General features: G+C 40.2%; 4 protein-coding genes across 7 annotated transcripts; 1 reads left to right on the top strand and 3 right to left on the bottom strand.

Annotated features, from left to right (window-relative positions):
* Positions 1-60: 60 nt before the first annotated feature.
* Positions 61-1,729, bottom strand: LOC145230462 (uncharacterized). Of its 2 annotated transcripts, none has more exons than XM_080095893.1 (4): positions 1,479-1,729; positions 1,313-1,418; positions 1,173-1,244; positions 61-959 (listed from the first exon to the last, which is right to left on the bottom strand). In XM_080095893.1, the coding sequence occupies exons 1-4, from the start codon at positions 1,560-1,562 to the stop codon at positions 889-891; spliced, it is 333 nt and encodes a 110-aa protein (XP_079952019.1). In that variant the 5' UTR covers positions 1,563-1,729; the 3' UTR covers positions 61-888. The 2 variants fall into 2 exon arrangements, with proteins under 2 accessions (XP_079952019.1, XP_079952020.1); XM_080095894.1 differs by having other exon boundaries at positions 1,488-1,729.
* Positions 1,730-2,281: 552 nt separating this feature from the next.
* LOC145230360 (uncharacterized) lies at positions 2,282-7,103 on the top strand. Of its 3 annotated transcripts, none has more exons than XM_080095784.1 (3): positions 2,282-2,622; positions 4,577-4,755; positions 4,935-7,103. In XM_080095784.1, the coding sequence occupies exon 3, from the start codon at positions 4,974-4,976 to the stop codon at positions 6,690-6,692; it is 1,719 nt and encodes a 572-aa protein (XP_079951910.1). In that variant the 5' UTR covers positions 2,282-2,622; positions 4,577-4,755; positions 4,935-4,973; the 3' UTR covers positions 6,693-7,103. The 3 variants fall into 3 exon arrangements, with proteins under 3 accessions (XP_079951910.1, XP_079951912.1, XP_079951911.1); XM_080095786.1 differs by lacking the exon at positions 2,282-2,622 and adding an exon at positions 2,637-4,127; XM_080095785.1 differs by lacking the exon at positions 2,282-2,622 and having other exon boundaries at positions 2,637-4,755.
* Positions 7,104-8,180: 1,077 nt separating this feature from the next.
* LOC145230306 (uncharacterized) lies at positions 8,181-12,536 on the bottom strand. The gene is made up of 8 exons (XM_080095697.1): positions 12,230-12,536; positions 11,947-12,090; positions 11,772-11,875; positions 11,631-11,710; positions 11,322-11,423; positions 10,884-11,078; positions 10,411-10,603; positions 8,181-10,222 (listed from the first exon to the last, which is right to left on the bottom strand). The coding sequence occupies exons 1-8, from the start codon at positions 12,402-12,404 to the stop codon at positions 9,845-9,847; spliced, it is 1,371 nt and encodes a 456-aa protein (XP_079951823.1). The 5' UTR covers positions 12,405-12,536; the 3' UTR covers positions 8,181-9,844.
* Positions 12,537-12,564: 28 nt separating this feature from the next.
* LOC145228117 (uncharacterized) lies at positions 12,565-17,040 on the bottom strand. The gene is made up of 7 exons (XM_080093110.1): positions 16,956-17,040; positions 16,282-16,447; positions 15,965-16,140; positions 15,504-15,622; positions 14,733-14,944; positions 14,436-14,571; positions 12,565-13,536 (listed from the first exon to the last, which is right to left on the bottom strand). Exons 1-7 carry the CDS (start codon positions 17,038-17,040, stop codon positions 12,778-12,780), a joined length of 1,653 nt encoding a protein of 550 aa, XP_079949236.1. The 3' UTR covers positions 12,565-12,777.
* Between the last annotated feature and the right edge of the window lie 976 nt (positions 17,041-18,016).

The raw sequence follows: 18,016 nt of genomic DNA, 5'->3' as shown, positions 1-18,016 counted from the left end.
GTTTGTAACAAAATTACACTAAACAATGTTCAGTTTTAAATCACATTTAAAAAACACCTAATATTAGTTTGTCTAACACAGGGGTCGGCAACCTTTTTTGTGCCGTGGACCGTTTTTGAAACTAAATTTTTATCGCGCACCGGCTTTTAAAAAACTACCAATATTTAGCAATAAAAACGCCTAGTTCGTCATCCCCAGGATACATGGTCAAATTGTTTAATAGCATTAAATCTGAAAAATTTACCGGCGGTTGCCACCATTGGTCTAACAAGCAGTGAAACACTCATATTCTCAGTTACCAATGAAAAATATGTTCTGGCAGTTCCAGGCTAAATCAAGTCTAACTATAAATCGCGACTCGGTGTATGAATGAAATCGTTGTATCGTTGTCATTGAAGAGAGCCTTTATACGCTTTGCGCGATGAATGAACTACATTTCAAACTGCTCCGGCTAAAAATCACAAATCTAGCACAACGGCGCAACTTTTTGTGTAGAGTGTGGGAAGAATAATCCAAAACGTCTACAGATTAAAACCTAAAATGCTACATTACTTCGCCATCTGTACAAGACAAATCCAATTTTTACGAATACATTTCTAACATTTGCATTTCGACATTTCGACCTATTTTAATGTAATATTAACTGAAATGATAAGAGAACCATCTTGTAGCAATTGGTCAAAATCCAGCAATGGCCAAAAATCGTTTTTTGCAACAAAATGGTATGCTATACGATTTTTTTTTGCGACAAGTTGGTTTATAAGAACGTCAAGATTCCTCCAGTTTATTTCCGACCATATGACTGTCTTTCGAACATAACATTTTCTACTGGGCAATCTATTACACAGTGCGGAAATGTTCTTGTTTCGCACACACAACTTTTTTCCATCAGGATTCATCACCTGGCTCTGATTCGTAATCAAAGGTATCCCAGTAGTACCAATAGTAGTAGTAAAAATCTGCATAAACATTTTAAACTTTTATTATCCTAGGATAACAAGGTTAGATGTACATGACTTTTAGACACTTAAATGACCAAACTTTGAGAATAACTTGAGAACAAATTCAAAAGGCTGAAGGAAACTACTATATATCATGATCAACAAATCTGATTTACTCTGATTAACATTTTCCGACCTTATAACTTCTATTTAATTAAACGTGTGATTTACCGCTTATGTTGTAATGTTGTTGCGTATCAATGGCAGGAGTAACCGGCTGCTTATGGGTTTCCATTGGCTTTTCTGAAACATAAGACAAATCGTGAGGCTCATCCTTATGCTTTTACGATTAGACGGAAATACCCACTTACGATTAATAAACAAAACTCCACCGACAATCACCCCGATCAAAACGCAAAGGCACAAAATAAACAACATCAATTTGCAACATATCCCAGCTCGGACATGGCACAATTTCTGTGCAAAATAGAAATTGTTAATATTCAACTGTGGCTAAATAAATTCGGATTAACGTACTTCACTTACGCAACAGATAAAGGTCTTGGAATCCTCTGCAGTATCGTTAACATCAATATCGCTAGTTAAACTTTCGTTCTCCATATTCTGAAAACGACCTGTACCGTATAATGTTTTGATGGACTGATTTCGAATGAGGCGATTCGTCGAATGAAACAAGATATGGATCTTTGTTCTATTGTTTTCGCATCACATTCATTGATTTTTCATCTTTACTGAGGTAGGCACATTGGGTTGACGTTATGTGCTAAACTGCCTGTCACATGTAAACAAAAATATTTCATTATTTGTACTTTTTACTTTTCTAAGCCTAGTTTGTAAGTTTCCACTAAAATTGTAGGCTATTGTATTGTTTAAATTTCGATTTTGCACGTAAAATCGATGCACAATAGTGCAGAGCACTAGCCTACACTAGTGACAAAAAATTAAAATACATTTATAAATGGTTGAAAATACATCAATTTGAAACATATGTTGGACACAGAATAAAACATTTCAAAATTAAGATTTTTTGCTTTCTCGTTCTGAACCACCCTTTGAAAAAGTTACAAAAAATTTCAATTATGCGGGCGTTATCAGACGTACAGATTTTTCCGTGCTAATAATTTGTCAGGTTGGTATTAGGTATCTGGCGTAACTCTAGTTATGTGTGTTCGGCGCCGCCGTGAACGGGAGGCTGCCGCCAGGTGCTGACTGGCATCGCCCTGCCCCGAGCAGCTCTACATTGTCGCCGGAACCGGTTTTGAACCACAACGCCTCGGGATTTGGTAGCGAGCTCGACACTAAACCATACGGTTATTCAAAGTTGACTTGTGGGCGCGGTTGGCGCGACCGAACCGGTCAGGTATGTATATGTCTGCATACTTCATGGGCCAGATGTGACTGTTGTGTAACCAACCTCACAAATGTGTTTTATGCAGTCTAGCAGCATTGCAATTATGATAAAATCTCAAAGTTTATTTTCTCTGTGTGTTAACTGGTCGTTATGTAACAGTGGACATAGTGGACCTATTTTTTTTACACATTTCAGTGGTTCTGGTTTGCATTTCTTAAAACTCCGGCTATTTTCTTTGGTTTCGGACTTCGAAATTTACCTTTGAAGCCGCTTCACACAAGATTCTAAATCGAAATTTTACTGAAACAGGTGTGAAGGAATATTACATTTGCAACCAGTAATTATCGAAAAGAAATTGTTCCTCGTTATGTATGTAATATGTTCAAAATATATGTCTTGTGGCCTGTAAATTGAGCGAGCCTTCTTTTACCGCGGTAACGGAGGTGCACTTATGATTCATGCTGCGGCGATGCATGAGATTTCGTGTCAATGACTTTGCAGAATATATTGACCCTTTTGAGTTTCATCGGCCGACATATTTTTGGTTTGTATCTGCAGTCCAAAAACAAGTGGCATCAAATAAACAAAAAATAGAATGGTAAAAACATGTTCTGAATTAAAGGTTACATAAAGCGCTTTATATTAACTTATTAATACTGATAGCAGTTTGAAAAAGTATAACTGGTCATGAGAACTTTTATTATCTATTGGGCAATATTTGCAGTGTAAGTTTTTGCCATCGTTGTTAATATTGATGCATATAGATAAAGCAAAACACATTTGGGACTGGTAAACAATGGTTTTCGGAAAATTTGATTTTTTAACTCACAACAAGTTGTATCATCAGCTACCGTTCTTCTGACAAACTTCATCGTTTTAAAGATTCCATTTTATGTTGGATGTTCAGAACCTATAAGCACACATGTTTTATATGACGTTTATTGCAACAAAAACAGTTAAAACGGTTACAACAAATTTGGACTGACTTTCCAGTTGCTGCGCCTTGCTGACCTTTTCGCGTTGCATAAAAAACGCAAAATTGTAGTCGAAACATGCTTTGCAATTGCTGTGGTACGCTCCGCATAGGAATCATATGTCATTTATGGTCGTAAAATTACATGTTGTTCCAAGGGCTCACATAATTCATTGAGAAATTGTAAAAACGTGTTCTGTATGACGAAGTGGTTGAGAAACCATTAAAACGGGTTCTGTATGACCAAGTTATTGAGAAACTGAGAAAACGTGTTCCATACTACTATTCGGCTATCAAATAATATCTGATAGTCAATTTTAACGCTACAACCAAACTCCCGTTTTCCACCAAACAAAATTTTGCCAAATAGGGTCAAGTTTTGCAGGTAATATTTACATATTGGCAAGGTTGGCAGATAAGACAGACAAAGAATTTAATCACTTTGTAAAGCCACTCTAAAATATTTGCATTGGCAAAACTGTTTGTATGTAAATTACATTATCCGCTTGTCGGGAAGTTACCTGCTTTTTTCGTCGAACCATGAAACATTGCGTTTTGACACAGATTTTTTTCATCCTGCCACCAAAAGTCTGTTAAATTTGTCCAGCTGACTTCGAACCCCCCGAGGCCACCTGTATATATTGGTCAAAAGCGGCAAATGCCCGAATTCATGCTTTCGACATGCGTCTCTACAAGCAATTCTCTTTATCGTAGCGCGTCAATGAAATGCGAACCGCCACTATTTGACGACACAGGTTTATTTGCGTCCAGAAAATCCGTCCATTGAAGCTATTTTCAAGGTTAAAACAGACAGGATTTACCAGTTCTCCGAGGTGTTAAGGTATTAGTGACAACAAAATAAATTCATTCCACGTATTGAAAACGAAACGCTTTGAACGTGTGAAGTACGTATTTCCGGTTGCATGAGGCCAATTGTTTCCTGTCAAGTAGCAAACATATTAGGGTATAACAAGGAAAAATGTTTGAACATTTTTACAAGAATTGAAAATTGTTGACATTTTCGTGTTCCTATTACTTGAGAAAATAACATGTAGGGATGGATTTGTTGCAAATCACGATGAAATTGCAATATACTGCTAACGCGTGTTACATAAGTTTGCAATCAAATGACAGCGAATTGTGTAAGAAATCCTGCAGTTTAACAAAGTATTTATGATTCACCGCACACCGAAATAGATTAAATCGCGCCTGCAAGGCCTAAATTACCATTTATAAAATGTCAACGAAATTACTCAACTTCAAAATTCAACCTAATCCGCCGGCCTATAGTTTCAGAAGACGGTCATCGAAGGTGTTCTTATCAACACTCGATATATCATCGGCATCTGCACCTTTCACGTGACTAAGCTTTTGCAAGCCGCACAGATGCCCGGCGGGCGCCGCCAGAACTCTTTTTCTGATCTTCGACATTTTTCCTGCATCTTCTCGATATAAAGCTGGCTGTTAAGGTGCGATTACGAATGTGTTTCTGGTTGATATTTCCAATACCGACTAACTTTCGTTACGTATAGATGTGCTTTGGTTAACATGGACAGGAGTTACTTAGGCAGATATAAATATTACAACTCATATTGCTTTAGTTTACTGTAGACAAATTTAACAAGCTTTATATATTTTTTTCGCTTAGAAAAGTTTTTTGTTTTTTCTCGCTTAACTGCACGCAACGATGATGAGAAAATTATTGTACCATCGAGGAATTGACGATTCCCCAGCTACTTTTCTTACTGATTATGTGACAGGCTCGTTATGTGTTGCTCTTGCCCTGCTTACTGGAATCATGGCCGTGATCGCGTATTGGCGACGAGAAACAAGAAATGAAAAGTTGGCCAGGTCGAGAGACAGAAACTTGGCGTCCACAAAAAGGCGCGTAAACTCCCTGCCCCATAGTGGCACGAATGATAGCAGATGTAGTGAGCTGTACGATACAAGCATAACCTCGGCCGATCGTAACCACGTGACCGCAGTCGAAGTTAGGAATCGTTCGACATCGGCTGGAGAGGATCGCGGTAGAATGAGTCCAAAAAATAACTGGCAGCGAAATATGCCAAAACTGAAAATTAATGTCACTCTTCTGTTTCTTGCGTGTGGCCTAATGCATATTTTTGGCGGCCTTACTCACGCTATGGTACAGGAGGTAAGACATCATCCGGCGAAACGATCCTCTTCCAGCGGCCAAGATCTTGACATTGATTTTCTTGCTGATACTTTGGAGCAAATGCAAGCATACCTTCCTTGGTATATATTATGGCAGGCAGCAAACATATTTGGGGGGATTGTGGCATCCCTCTTTATTCTTCTCGTGCCAAGCACCATGGCTTGCGAGAGAACTAAAAGCGGGGAGACACAGCAAGATGCACGGTCACGTTCCTCCTCAGGGGCCACGTCACGCAGTCGCGCCTCTACAAATACCTCGACCGCGGTGCTTGTCACCTTTTCAGAAGACAACAGCAGTGTATTTTCCCCCTGTGTCCGCAACAACAGTCGGTACCTAAGGCGCACATTTGTCTTTCTGTCGGTTGCTGTGGCTTCCATGAGCGTGGTTTATCACGTGTGGAATGTTGCATCTTACCTCGGGGCGATCGCTGCGGATCAACAAACCTTGTTGCGGGTCCAGAAAGCCGCCGACTTGTCAGTTGATGTGACCACCATCAACGTAGACACAGTGACGTTTTCCGATTCTGGGGAAATTTTACGAAACCGGCGACACTCTGAGTCACAAACAACTAATTCTGAAGGTTTATCGCTAGAAGGTTCGGGTGGGAACGAGTTAAACGTGACAGGCAACTCCTTGCCGCTGCGTCAGGGTCTTGACTTCAACAACATGTGGAGGATGGACGCTACCTCGCCGGTACTAGGAATGGCTGTGTTTATTTATGCCTGCTTCGTCACCTACCTCTCTATGACCTTGATGAGAACGGGCGAAACGTCACTCAAGGAGAAGTGCTGTGACAATCGAGCTTGCTTTTCCCTGTCCGATCAAGAATTTTCAGCGAAAATAGACACTGTGATTGCGGTAAACAATAGCGAACAGCTGCCGGAGGTGAGAACAAAAGTGAAAACATCATTCGTGAAACCAAAACCGCATCAAATGTCATCAGGGTTTCTGGTTAAAATTACCAAACTTTCACCTATTTGGTGGATGAGCCAAAGATGCTTGGCTGCGTGGCTGATTCTGGTCAGCGGAGTCATACAGTTTGGTTTCTCATCACAATGTGGCCATGATGATGCTCATCAATCGAACGGTTGCCCGTTTCCCGATGCTTTCAATCACAATAGTTTGTATCATGTTGGAGTAGGGTTAGGAATGATCCTTTTGTTTGTGGCCGAATTGCTACATTTCCTGAAGTGTACCCGTTTCAACAAATGTGGTCACAGCGTTGTTTAATGTTTGAGCTTGCTTAAAAAAATAAACAGTTAAATATTTCAGATTTTATGATATTAGAGTAGATATTGTGCATGAAGTTTGTGACGTATGCAAAACTGTCAAAAATAGTCATGCTACTTCGCTTTTTAAAGCATTCCAAACACATTGTTGTCCCATACGAGAACATCCAACAGTGAACTGGCCTCAATTTATGCAGCAATTAAAGTATTGCACGACGACACTAGTGACACATGAAATCGCGGTCTTCAAACACAAATTGCGTTTGCTATTTTTGCCAATACGTTGAGTCGTTCAAATCAATTTTTCATTCGTATTATTTATTGTTTTCGAACGTCTGTTGCTGTGCACCTCTTGAGGAAATTACACTTGTGTACTATTTTGCTTTTTGCAATAAACCACAGCCAAAACCAGTGTCTATCACATGACTGTATAATTTTCCTGTCTGCTTGTCTGGGTTACACGACTGCGGTGTGGAATTGCTCCCTAACCTTTTAAGTTAGACACCGCGCATGGCGTAAAAGCGTCTCTCGTTCAAATGTTGGCTTGGCGTGTATTGCCTCCAAAGGTCAGGACGGAAAACAATTTCTTTTATCTGATGTTAACGGAAATTTAAAGCAGTTCGAATGCTGGCAGTGTCTTTCATATTTGGAATCGCGCCATTACTCAGAGCTTAGATTTCATCTGTCATACGCAAGTTCTTCGTATCGTGAAATGCGAGCTAACTCCAAAAACTCGCGGTGAAGCAGTGAAATGTCCCAGGGCTGAATTAGTTTTTGTCATTTACATGAAAGTAGTTTGCCTGCAAGCAAAGGATTAAGGCATTACAAAATAAACTGGTCTGTTTTGGCGTTAACTAAGTACATGTTTTCTGTTTTTTTATTTGTATTGAAACAGGGTTGCTTATTTGTGTCTTTGAGCTTAGTAAGACATGACATTGGCTTAATACCAAGATGTGTAACTAACCCTATATTTTATAACGAATAGTGCCGAGCAAACGGTCCATACGGTCCTTATTCCAAAAAAAATCTTTATTTGACAGACAACTTTTTAGTACACTTACTTGTCCCTACTTTTTCGAAAGAAACATTTTCGGCTTGCGTTCTTATTTTGTCTTAATTACAACAACACTAAATATTCTGTTTTTAACATTAAAATTTTCTTTCGGAAAAGTTATTTGTTTAAACCCTGTTCGTTGTTCTTGTTTTGTCCCTAGATCGATGACAACACTGTGTATAACACTTTTTTTATGCAGTTTTATGTCTCAAACAACGTTATACCTTTCGGTTCAGTTATTTTCCACAATCTTTTATAATTTTTTACAAATGTTTTGCGCCAAAAATGTGTTATGAAATGCGTGCAATCGTGTTCTGTAGCAGGTAAAGCGACTTTATTTAAAATCGAAATGAATTTTTTAGCAAAAAAATAACAATGAACCTATTGATTTTCTATTCATTAACAGAATCATTTTGTAAGCACCTTTTTCGTGACTTCATAATCGTTTTTATGACACAGAAAGTAGGGTAACTACGCGGTTCCAAAACAAGGTGCAACCAAAAACCGCAAAATGTGGCAAGATTGACGCATTGGACAGTTTTAGCATCGTCCTGCCATATCGGATGCGGTTGTCTTGAGCCTATTTCTGTGCCAGGAGATACAATGCGCATTACGCAGGTGCGGATCAACTTGCTCCAAGCTGGCCATTTACATTCTTCTGTTACCGGTATTATTGTTTCCTCCGGGCTTTAGCTGGCAAAGGGATACTTCGCAACGTGAACACACGTGTTTCAAGTCCGGTTGCGCAACAGCGTTTCATACAAATTTTATAAAACCGATACCACACGTTGTCAGTTCTCCATTTCATCCAGTTCTCCATCCAAACCATTACATCCCAAACCAGTGCTCGATTATATATATTTAGGTCTTGTATATTTAGATGACTAATGTATATGAACATGATGCATGTTTTTGAAGTGTTTTGAATTTGATGGAGTTTCCCTTTGGCATTGTCAGTGCATCGTTAAAACCGCAAGTGTGATGACGTGCAGGCCTAGGTAGGTCCGAAAGAATTACCCCTGGGCAAAGAGCAACACGAAATCACTCTTAGTGTTTGCGTAAGTGCATGTGTTTTTGAGCAACACACTCCCCTTTTCGGCTCCAAAACGGTCTTGCTCCACGAAATAGTGCGCTTCGTGTTTGAGGTTTCTGTATATTTTAGGCGATATTTCGCAACACGTACTTTTTCAGCATATGGGCGTTGTCGCAATTCGTCGAAAGATTGGCTAGTATACGTGAAGAGAACAACAGACATCGAATTATTTTTGCGGTTTTCGCGCCGGGCTTATGTCACTTGTAGCGTTCGCGCGTTATAATTCATCGTAGCCGTCAAACCGTATAGTTGCACACCTTTCAAGCGCATAATTGCAACGTGCCACGATGCAAAGTTAAAAAGGACAACGAAAGGCCATGTCATATTGCAAGCTATACCTGTTCTGGCCAATCAAAAACACTTCCGCAGCAAGGCTTACATAATTTTTGTCTGGCAATGGTGCAGTGTTTATTATGGCACCAATGCCAGGCAAGACCGGCACTAACATTCACCGGTCGTGCTTTTGAACTTGATGTATAGGCGCCTTAACCCGGCATGATTTTGCAAATATTTATGCGGTCAACTGCCGACCCTGTAAATCGCAGTATAGCGCGACACTGATGGCGATGATTGAGATAAAGATGCAGATTACAGCGACTATCGGGTGTTTACATCTGACCGACCGGTATCTTCTATTTATATTGCTGGTCAAACGAAAATGCGGTATTCCTGTTTAGTTCTATTGTGTTTCTTTTAACTGCATTACTTCGTTAAATCAACAATGCAGACATTAGCAGCGTTCAGCAAACATTTTTCCACCAAAACAAAACCCAGTGCCGGATAAACCATTAGGCAAAGTAGGCACGTGCCTACAGGCCAGTCAAAAATTTAGGCCACTTTTTTGATTTGGCAACACTGATAATTCTAATTTTTTAGTTGGCAACCATGATTTTCGGGCCACGTATAAAATGTGCCTACAGGCCAGCAGACCCTTAATCCGGCACTGACAAAACCCACCAGTAAGAAAAAACATGTACTAAACATGATGTAGCACTTTTTGTGTATTTTACACATTTAGTACATACAGTAATGGAGAAAGTTCATTTCTCATAATTCGGGGTTCTACCAAGATTCTCACGTTTGTGTCAGAGCTACTACATTCCGATGACTGTTCTGCAGTGAAATTCTTGTTTGTGATGATGCCTGTTCCATGGTTCACCTTAAACCTTCGCCAGCGGCAAATAAGGTATAAGAAACCACAAATACGTGGAACGCAACCTCTTGCATTTTCATGTGGCGGGCATGGCGGTATTTCTTGGTCGTGAGTAAATTGGAGAGATTCACCGAATGTTCTGGAATTCTGGGAAGACGCTGAAAAACTGATGTGCGGAAAACAATTTTGAAGGAACACTTGCATCAACAACTGACTGCTTGAGCACACTGCCTGCAGTTCAAAAAAGAAGTAAAATTTAACGTACGCTTTCGGCCTCTTTTCCAACAGTTCACGCCAGTAACAACCGATTTAAAAACGTAAACGAGTTTAAACAAAGTGCCCAACGTTCCATACCAGCAGTTAAAGAGCCTGTAAATAACTGCATTTTTGTTGCAGAAGCTTTAATTTTTTTGACTTACCGCAGCAACAACAAGTACATCAAACACAATAGGTATTACAGGCTCTTCATCTCCACCTAGCGTCAAAGCTTCGATAGGCGAGGCACATGGTGATAGTAGCGAGGGGGCGCTGTCGAGCGATTCCAATAGCTCTGCGTTAGTCGACGTGCTCACATACGCAACGAGCAGACACAGCACTGCGTTGGGAAGTAATCTGCCAAAACAATACATGCAACAGTCCTAAACGATCCTCAAATATTTCATGTTGCTGGACATGTACAAAGTTTTGAAAGAAACATTAAATATGCTTGCTGTGACGGTTCACAATTTTATACACAACCTAGGTCACTGACACTTAACGAGCAGTGGGTAATTTCGCAAGAGTGCAGCATGGAGGAAATATTGGTTCTAGGATGTAAAAAAACTATTTTGAAGTAATATCTTAATTACAAAAATTACGTACCCAACAAGCTGTACAGGACAAACCAACTCACGTGATGTAGTCGACAGCTGTTCTGCCCAAAAAACACAGCTTCATGTCTTTTAACTTTTCAGCGTTTTTCCTTACAAATAGGGGGGATGTCGTTACAATTCTTTTGTGTTGGGTGTAAACCAACAGTCGAAGAGCTGGACTCACGATGAGGGCAAAATAAGTGGTTAAAAGCAACAAATGGACCACGTATGTGTCACTGAAAGAGAATTCTTAGTGTAACATTTGTATTTTTATGGTTTGCATTACACTGGCCAGGTAAAGCATATCCCACCACGAGCCTTTGCTTCAAAAATCGACCAAACCCCGTATTTTTGGCCGGAATTACCCAACAGTGCTGACAGGCAGCTCAGTTTCCATAACAAAATACAGACTACAGGACACATATGACGCTTGATCATATTCTGTGTACGATGTCGTAACTACATTACAAGGCTTTCACCTGACATCGCTTGGGAGGACGCAATAAGATAAGGTTAATATGGTTGCCAACAGGGTTGAGAAGAAAAGACCGACTGATTTTCCACGTACATCGTCCTTTTCACTGTAGAAATAATTGGTTCCGATATGGTTGAATATAATAATAAACACCAAAATTGTTAAATATAATAATAAACACCAACACAAAGCAGGAAAGAATTAAAAGTATAAGTGTAGTACTGAGCTTTTTGTACATTTATAATAACACGTTTGCTACACACATAGTTTGTATTTTCCTATTATTATCGATCAAATTACACGTATAACTTACTTCGTAAAGCAACATAGTTCGTTAAGCATGGCGAGTGCAGGAAATAAAACCGTCACGTTGAACACAAAGTTTGTAAAGATCTAAAACAAAATTAAACTTGAAAATGTCCAGCACTTTTCTTGTATTATATTAGAAAGTTACGTTGAAATAACAAGCCACTGCCCGCAGTTTCGTCTGTTCGTCCGAAGTCAAGTTATTTCGGTCAAGAAGGTCCACGATTTGCAATATACCGTGAAGAAGATATGCTATAAATCACATCATTATGATAAACATGTGTATACTTTTACACGGCTATTTAGTAGTCTGAAATACTCACTTCCTGCCAGCAAGACATCAAATAAAATTCTGTTCAACCAACTTAGACTTAAAACAGTTGTTTTTTGTGCTGACACGTTTGTACTGTTTGTCGATGAACCCCCAAGGTCGACATGCATTTCGTTCCAAATTGTTGAAACATGCTCTATGACAAAATAATTAGAGGTTTGTAGTTTAATAAACAAATGTAAAGCTTAACAGGATTCACTTGAGTAAATTTGCATTACGGCTTTGAACATTCAAGTATTTAATCAATAAATATGCAGAATCGGACAAAAACTTACCGATTTGATTAGCAGTGTTGTATTCTAAAAACCGTTTTTCTTTAGATTGTTTTTGGCGGCAATGATCCTTCGCACTCTGTACAACGTGTGTCGTTGCTGTAATCAGAAGACTGGCTGCCGAACATGCGACCAATGATACCGAGTATTCCAAACCTATTCTAAACGCGGAGTTCATTGTGACTGCACTGCTCTGGCTCGCGATGTTCTAGCAGTAAGGTCTACAACGTTCGGTGTTCATGAAATAAAAATGGGCCGACGAATACAGAATCAGATTAACTTTTAACGAAGTGCGGATTAATTTGCTCTTTCATGTGGATCACATTGCGATTAATTCGTTTGAAGTCTTGAAATCTTAAGTGTATTAGCGCATCAGAACAAGGCAAGAAAGAATGAAGACTATTTGAAGCGAGGGCGATAACAGCAGACGAGTGGGTGATACGACACAATATTGCACAGTATTGAAACGCACGTAGCACTGACGATGAATGGAAAAATGCCCAATTGCCAAAATATACCATCGTCCCAAACAAGCAACAGTGAAATGTATATTACTTCATCGCAAAACCTAACGTCGCCATTTCAGATGAAACGTAACTGAAGTTGGGCGTACAAAAGAGCCTGGTTTCGGACGAGCTGTGACAAGCACACGCGCAATCATCTCCTATACATAAACACTCTTTGTGTCGTTTGACTTGCGGACTGTGAGTGGCGCAATTGCTGGGTTGTAGTGTGGAAAACGCACTAGGGTCAAAGCACTGTTGTTGTAAGCTGTCACACTGAAGCAGTGGCTCCGTGCTAGAGGAAGCTCCTGATGACGTGCTGTGCATGAACGAGAGACCGGAATCAGCTTGTGATGTGCAGTCATGTAAAGGGGCGTATTTTTGACCAGGAATGTGATCTTTCCTGTGATTGCACGAGACACAGGCCGTTGGAGAATTTACAGATGAAGAAAAGAACCTGTTTACCGCCAACCAATCGTCGGGCGACGACAGGCTGTTTGTCGGGTATTCTTGAACTGACCCATCCGACAATGAACCCGGTGACGTCAAGCCAGCGATGACTGACGTCATTGTGACGTAGGCTGGGTCGCTGCTTCGTGGAAATTCTACACTTCTTGACAAGGCCTTAATGTCCACCAACGGGGCAGGAGAATCTGGCCTTATCCATTCGTTTGAAATTAAGTGTTGTTTCATTGTGTTTGTCGTATCACAGGAACTTAGTGGAACGATTTCATACGATTCGTGCGCCATCGGTTCTCCACGTGTTGTCGTCAATCCGGCGTCATCTTCGTCGTCCAAAACAAGTTCCTGCCAAAAGCACGTAGGGTAAATTTAAGTTCATGCGCAAGTAGTTGTTAGTTTTGAACAAATTGAAGAATTTGCGACATTGCCTTGTGTTTTTGTTGCGTATTTTTTTAACTGATAACTATCACTTTTTAGAGTATATTAGATGTTTATGACAATTTCCATTGGTAACATGTCGTGTTCTTAATTAGCCTGTGTGCAAAATGAATGGCGCAATCGGAACCGACGTCACAGTAGAGCTGCGTTAACAGTGGTATGTTGTGTCAATATAAAATTGTTAACTTATTTATATTGCATCCACTAATATTACAAGTGTCGTTATGAATAAAGTAAACAATTGGCGGACAGAATAACAAGCACCACACAAAACAGTTTTTAAACTAGAAAAAGGTAGTTGTACTAAATATAACGTTAACTTATTGTAATGTGGCACCCGACGTTTTGCCCCCTTAAAAACATTTCTACGAATAGCAAACCAATTTAAGTGATTTCTCCCTCCCGGCAAAGGATCAATGATTTTTGCCAAACATGACTCATCGCTTGGGGCAGTGAACCAAAAAATACGCCGGCTCCCAAACCGCGCTTTGTCGCGTGCTTTCAAAGGAAACGTATGCAAAAGCTTCTCGCAACTGCTCAGCAATGGGAAGAGTATCAATAAATAATAAGTCCGGCTTCCCCAAATGTGCTGGCGACTGCTGCGTTAGTGCGCGGTATGTCAACAACAGAATGAACAGATATCCACTGGCAGGGAGCTACCTTATAGACTGACAGCCCATACGGAGAACATCCGACAAACTTTGCGTCGCTTGCCAACTGCTCCAGTGTCAAGTTACGGGTTGTGTTCAGGCGAAGCGATCGATATGCTTTGAGCGCGCAGGGTTTAGTGCGAGATTAACACTTACCAGGGTTTCTGGAATTTTTTGGAACCTCTTATAGAATTGCCGACATGCGGTGTAGATTCGATACAACATGAAACCTCCGATAGCTGATGTCACAAATCCAATTGTTAGCCCCAACACCACCCATGCGACCGAGTGACTGCGAATAAATTTAATTTAAAACTTAAGAAACAAAAAGGTTCATCAACATTGTCGTCAACAAGACCGGTTAGCCCGATCTTTGTGCCTTTAATTCTTATCACTACATAGAAATGTTGCCACCATTTTGTTATCTGTCATTAATGTGACAAAGCAATTCACCTGCCATCGCTTCGCGGCGATTTTGTGTCAATGCAGCGCCACTCGCTCCACTGACTGTTGGCCAAAGTGAAATCGCCCATGCTTGGAATGTGAACTCTTAGCCTTACACAACATTTTAGCATCTCATCTGACGAGATTGAATAGTTTTGGATGGGAAGATCCATTTCGCTGTTGCCTGCCGGGTAGCGGTGCAGCGATGCGTTTTGTTGAATCTGTAAAAATAATTAGCACGGAGTTCAGATGTCATCGTTGAACCTTCAGTGTCTCAGGATAAACAGCTGTTTAAAGTCACGAAGTCGCATGGATTCCAAAAATACCCCAAAATCGATATGGTTGATGTAAAAGTGTGCTGCGAAAGTTCAGCTGTCTGGTAAGTGACAAAAAGTTTCCGGTGGTTGCATTTTTGGTTTATGTGACCAAATATATTTGCCCTTCGACATGCAATATCCGTCCCACGCCGGCTAAACCACTATGGAAATCAAACAATGTCAAACTCATGAGCCCTGTTACTCGTGTTTTATAAATGCAATTTAATGCGTTAAAAAGCGTTAAATTTTTCAACGGGAACCACAGGTCACCTGAGCACGTGAGTGTCTGCTCAGCTATAACGCAACACATGTTCGGACACCGTTTCCTGACATGTTACTGCGCTGTTCGCGGATCTGCGACAATTGCAATTGCCACAACTGCCAATCGCACTGCCTCGCTCCGGATGTTGGACCCATGTTCGAACAGGAGTGCTGACATATGACAATACAAGCGGTAACATACCTGGTAATATAATTCGTGCGCCTGGCCTAATGATTGCACGCCAGGCGGTGCGCTGTGATGACGGACGATCAATCTGTCGTCGACCTGTCTCAGCTCAAAGTCCGGCGGCGGCATCAGAACTGACGAGAGCAAATTTGATCCTTTGATATAAGTTTAGGGAAAAATCGTAGGTGTTTTTAACACGTGTTCACAAACGTCCTATTTTGTGCCCGGACATTTTAGCCCCCCAAAAAACTATTTTTGTTTTGCAGTGGGATCCGTACATTTAAATTCAGTAAATTTAATAAGTTCCGTGTTGCTGCCATAGACACATGTTATATTTGAATTTTGTGTTAAACAACTAGTAAAACATGGCTCAATTTCGTACAATGAGATAGTTTTTAACAAAGTAACACACACACCATACGATAATGCTCAATATTTTCCAATAAGTTTGAACATGTGGTTAGACTTATTTTTACCTAGACTTGTGGGGTCAATACTCAGCTCCCGTGACGTGCAGTTGACTTCACAGTGCTTGTTAAACACGCGAACCCTGAAATTATACGTTGCGTGAAACACGCGAAGGTGAAAATCGCAAGAGGGTTCATGCAACGCCTCACAACCTTCAACGTCATGCCAATTTTCTCCGTAAGGCCTGCAAATTTTAACGGTCGAGTTAGTGCAGAGTGACACAGGTGTATTGTTAAGATAATACGCAAACCCAAACTAATCTCCTACATATGCATCTGAATTAAAAACAGACAGGAAAATTACTAAAAATAAACAGATTACTTACGATGGGATTTTGTATTGCATTTTATAAGTAAGTAACTGCGTCTTTAAATAAGGGGCATTTAGATACGCCAAAGGTTTCGGCTGGTCCCACTCAATTACGATGTGGGATCGTTGCTCCGATAGAACCTTGTTCAGATGCACCTTCAGTTCGCAAGAAGCAAATCCACCTAAAAAATACAGAATACTTTCGTAATATGTCAATGGCAGAATACTAAAGGACATTAAAAGTTAAAATCAAGCATTTTATTTCAATGTATTTTTGTTTTATATTTCCTTGGAAGCAAGGCTACAGCGTCGAGGGTTCAAAGTAAATAATCGGATAGCCTACTACTCTTCAGCATATAATGAACATTGGATGTGATAGTGGAGTAACAACATTTAACAACCCTTTGAGAGTGCTAACAAGTGTCGTGCATTTTTTATATATTTTAATTCATTTTAAATATAATAAAGAACGAAGTTGTATAATATGATTATATAACTGATTTTTGTCGAAGTAAAACTCGTCAAAATCGCAGGTAACAATTTCATACTTAGTTCCCTTCCTTGGCGTAAGTCTGTTCTATCAAATTAATTACACGTACGGGCATCCACATCTCAAAAACTAACTTGAATTAAAACAAAGTGGAAAAATTGGAAATTTGTGCAATATCTCCATTGCAGCAAAGCACTTACACGCAGTATATGTTTCTTCTCTTGCGAAACTTTTGTCAGGCAATTTTACGATACACAATAAAGTGAACAGCAGCAAGCCCTTCATCTAAACAAGAACAATAGTGATGAGGCGCATGGTTTTACGTCATGCTAAACACCCACACACCTTTCGTGCATTTTGCTTGCGACCCAAGCGAAATCGCGCAAAAAATTCTCAGAACATTTAAACGCGCTTTCGCCTAAAGTGTCCGTCAACAAAAATTGTCACCAATGCTCAAACTGTCATTGACTGATCACTGTAGCAAAGCAACTTTTAATAGGCTGAAAAAAGAAGCTGATGTGCAGTGCGCAAGGCACCAGTAAACCGAAACGGCTGGTTATTTCCGCGCTGATGCTGATGCAGTGTCCGCATTTTTCTAGATAAACCAGCAACAACTCGATGCAACGTATTCTGAGGTTGCCGCACAGACACCAACTCGCGCTATTGTAACAACAAATAGTCGAAACAGCGCCCAATGATACCTCCCTTGTCAACTTGTTCGCGACCATTTTCGTATAACTAAAAATCATTACGATCCCTCCTTAGTTGATTCTTTCATTTTCCTGCTTCATCTAATCGACACGTGGTCCCGTCGTAGGCTACATTGGGAGTTTGCAGTTATTTTGACTGCGTGTTCTAGCGTAAAAAGAAGTGGTGGGCCATAACAACCAGATACACGCCACCACGCATGCTACGCTTCATCTATTATGTATAAAGGTCTCACGTTTTCTCAATACGTTACGCCTCTATCTCGTAGACCACTAAACATAAGTATAGAGGTTCTGATGAGTAAGAAATTTATCGCACAACTTTATGTTTAATGCACACCGATGCTCTTAAGTAAACTGAGACGTGATAATTCACAAATGTCAGATGCGATCGATCTTTGTCTGAGCAAAGGAAGAACATTGTCAAAACAAATGTCACAAATCAGGAAGAAAGCTCTCGGCTTAATTTGCCTTCCTGCAGGAGAGCTATGTTCGTCGCTGGGATATCCATTCATTAGCGCTTGATACAAACGTCAACCCCCGTCACCCTATCC

This window comes from Phallusia mammillata, chromosome 5 (assembly GCF_965637545.1).
Source record: "Phallusia mammillata chromosome 5, kaPhaMamm4.hap1.1, whole genome shotgun sequence".
In the NCBI taxonomy this organism is placed as follows: domain Eukaryota; kingdom Metazoa; phylum Chordata; class Ascidiacea; order Phlebobranchia; family Ascidiidae; genus Phallusia; species Phallusia mammillata.
Note: the sequence above shows the minus strand (reverse complement) of the source record. Positions and strands in the feature narration are given on the sequence as shown.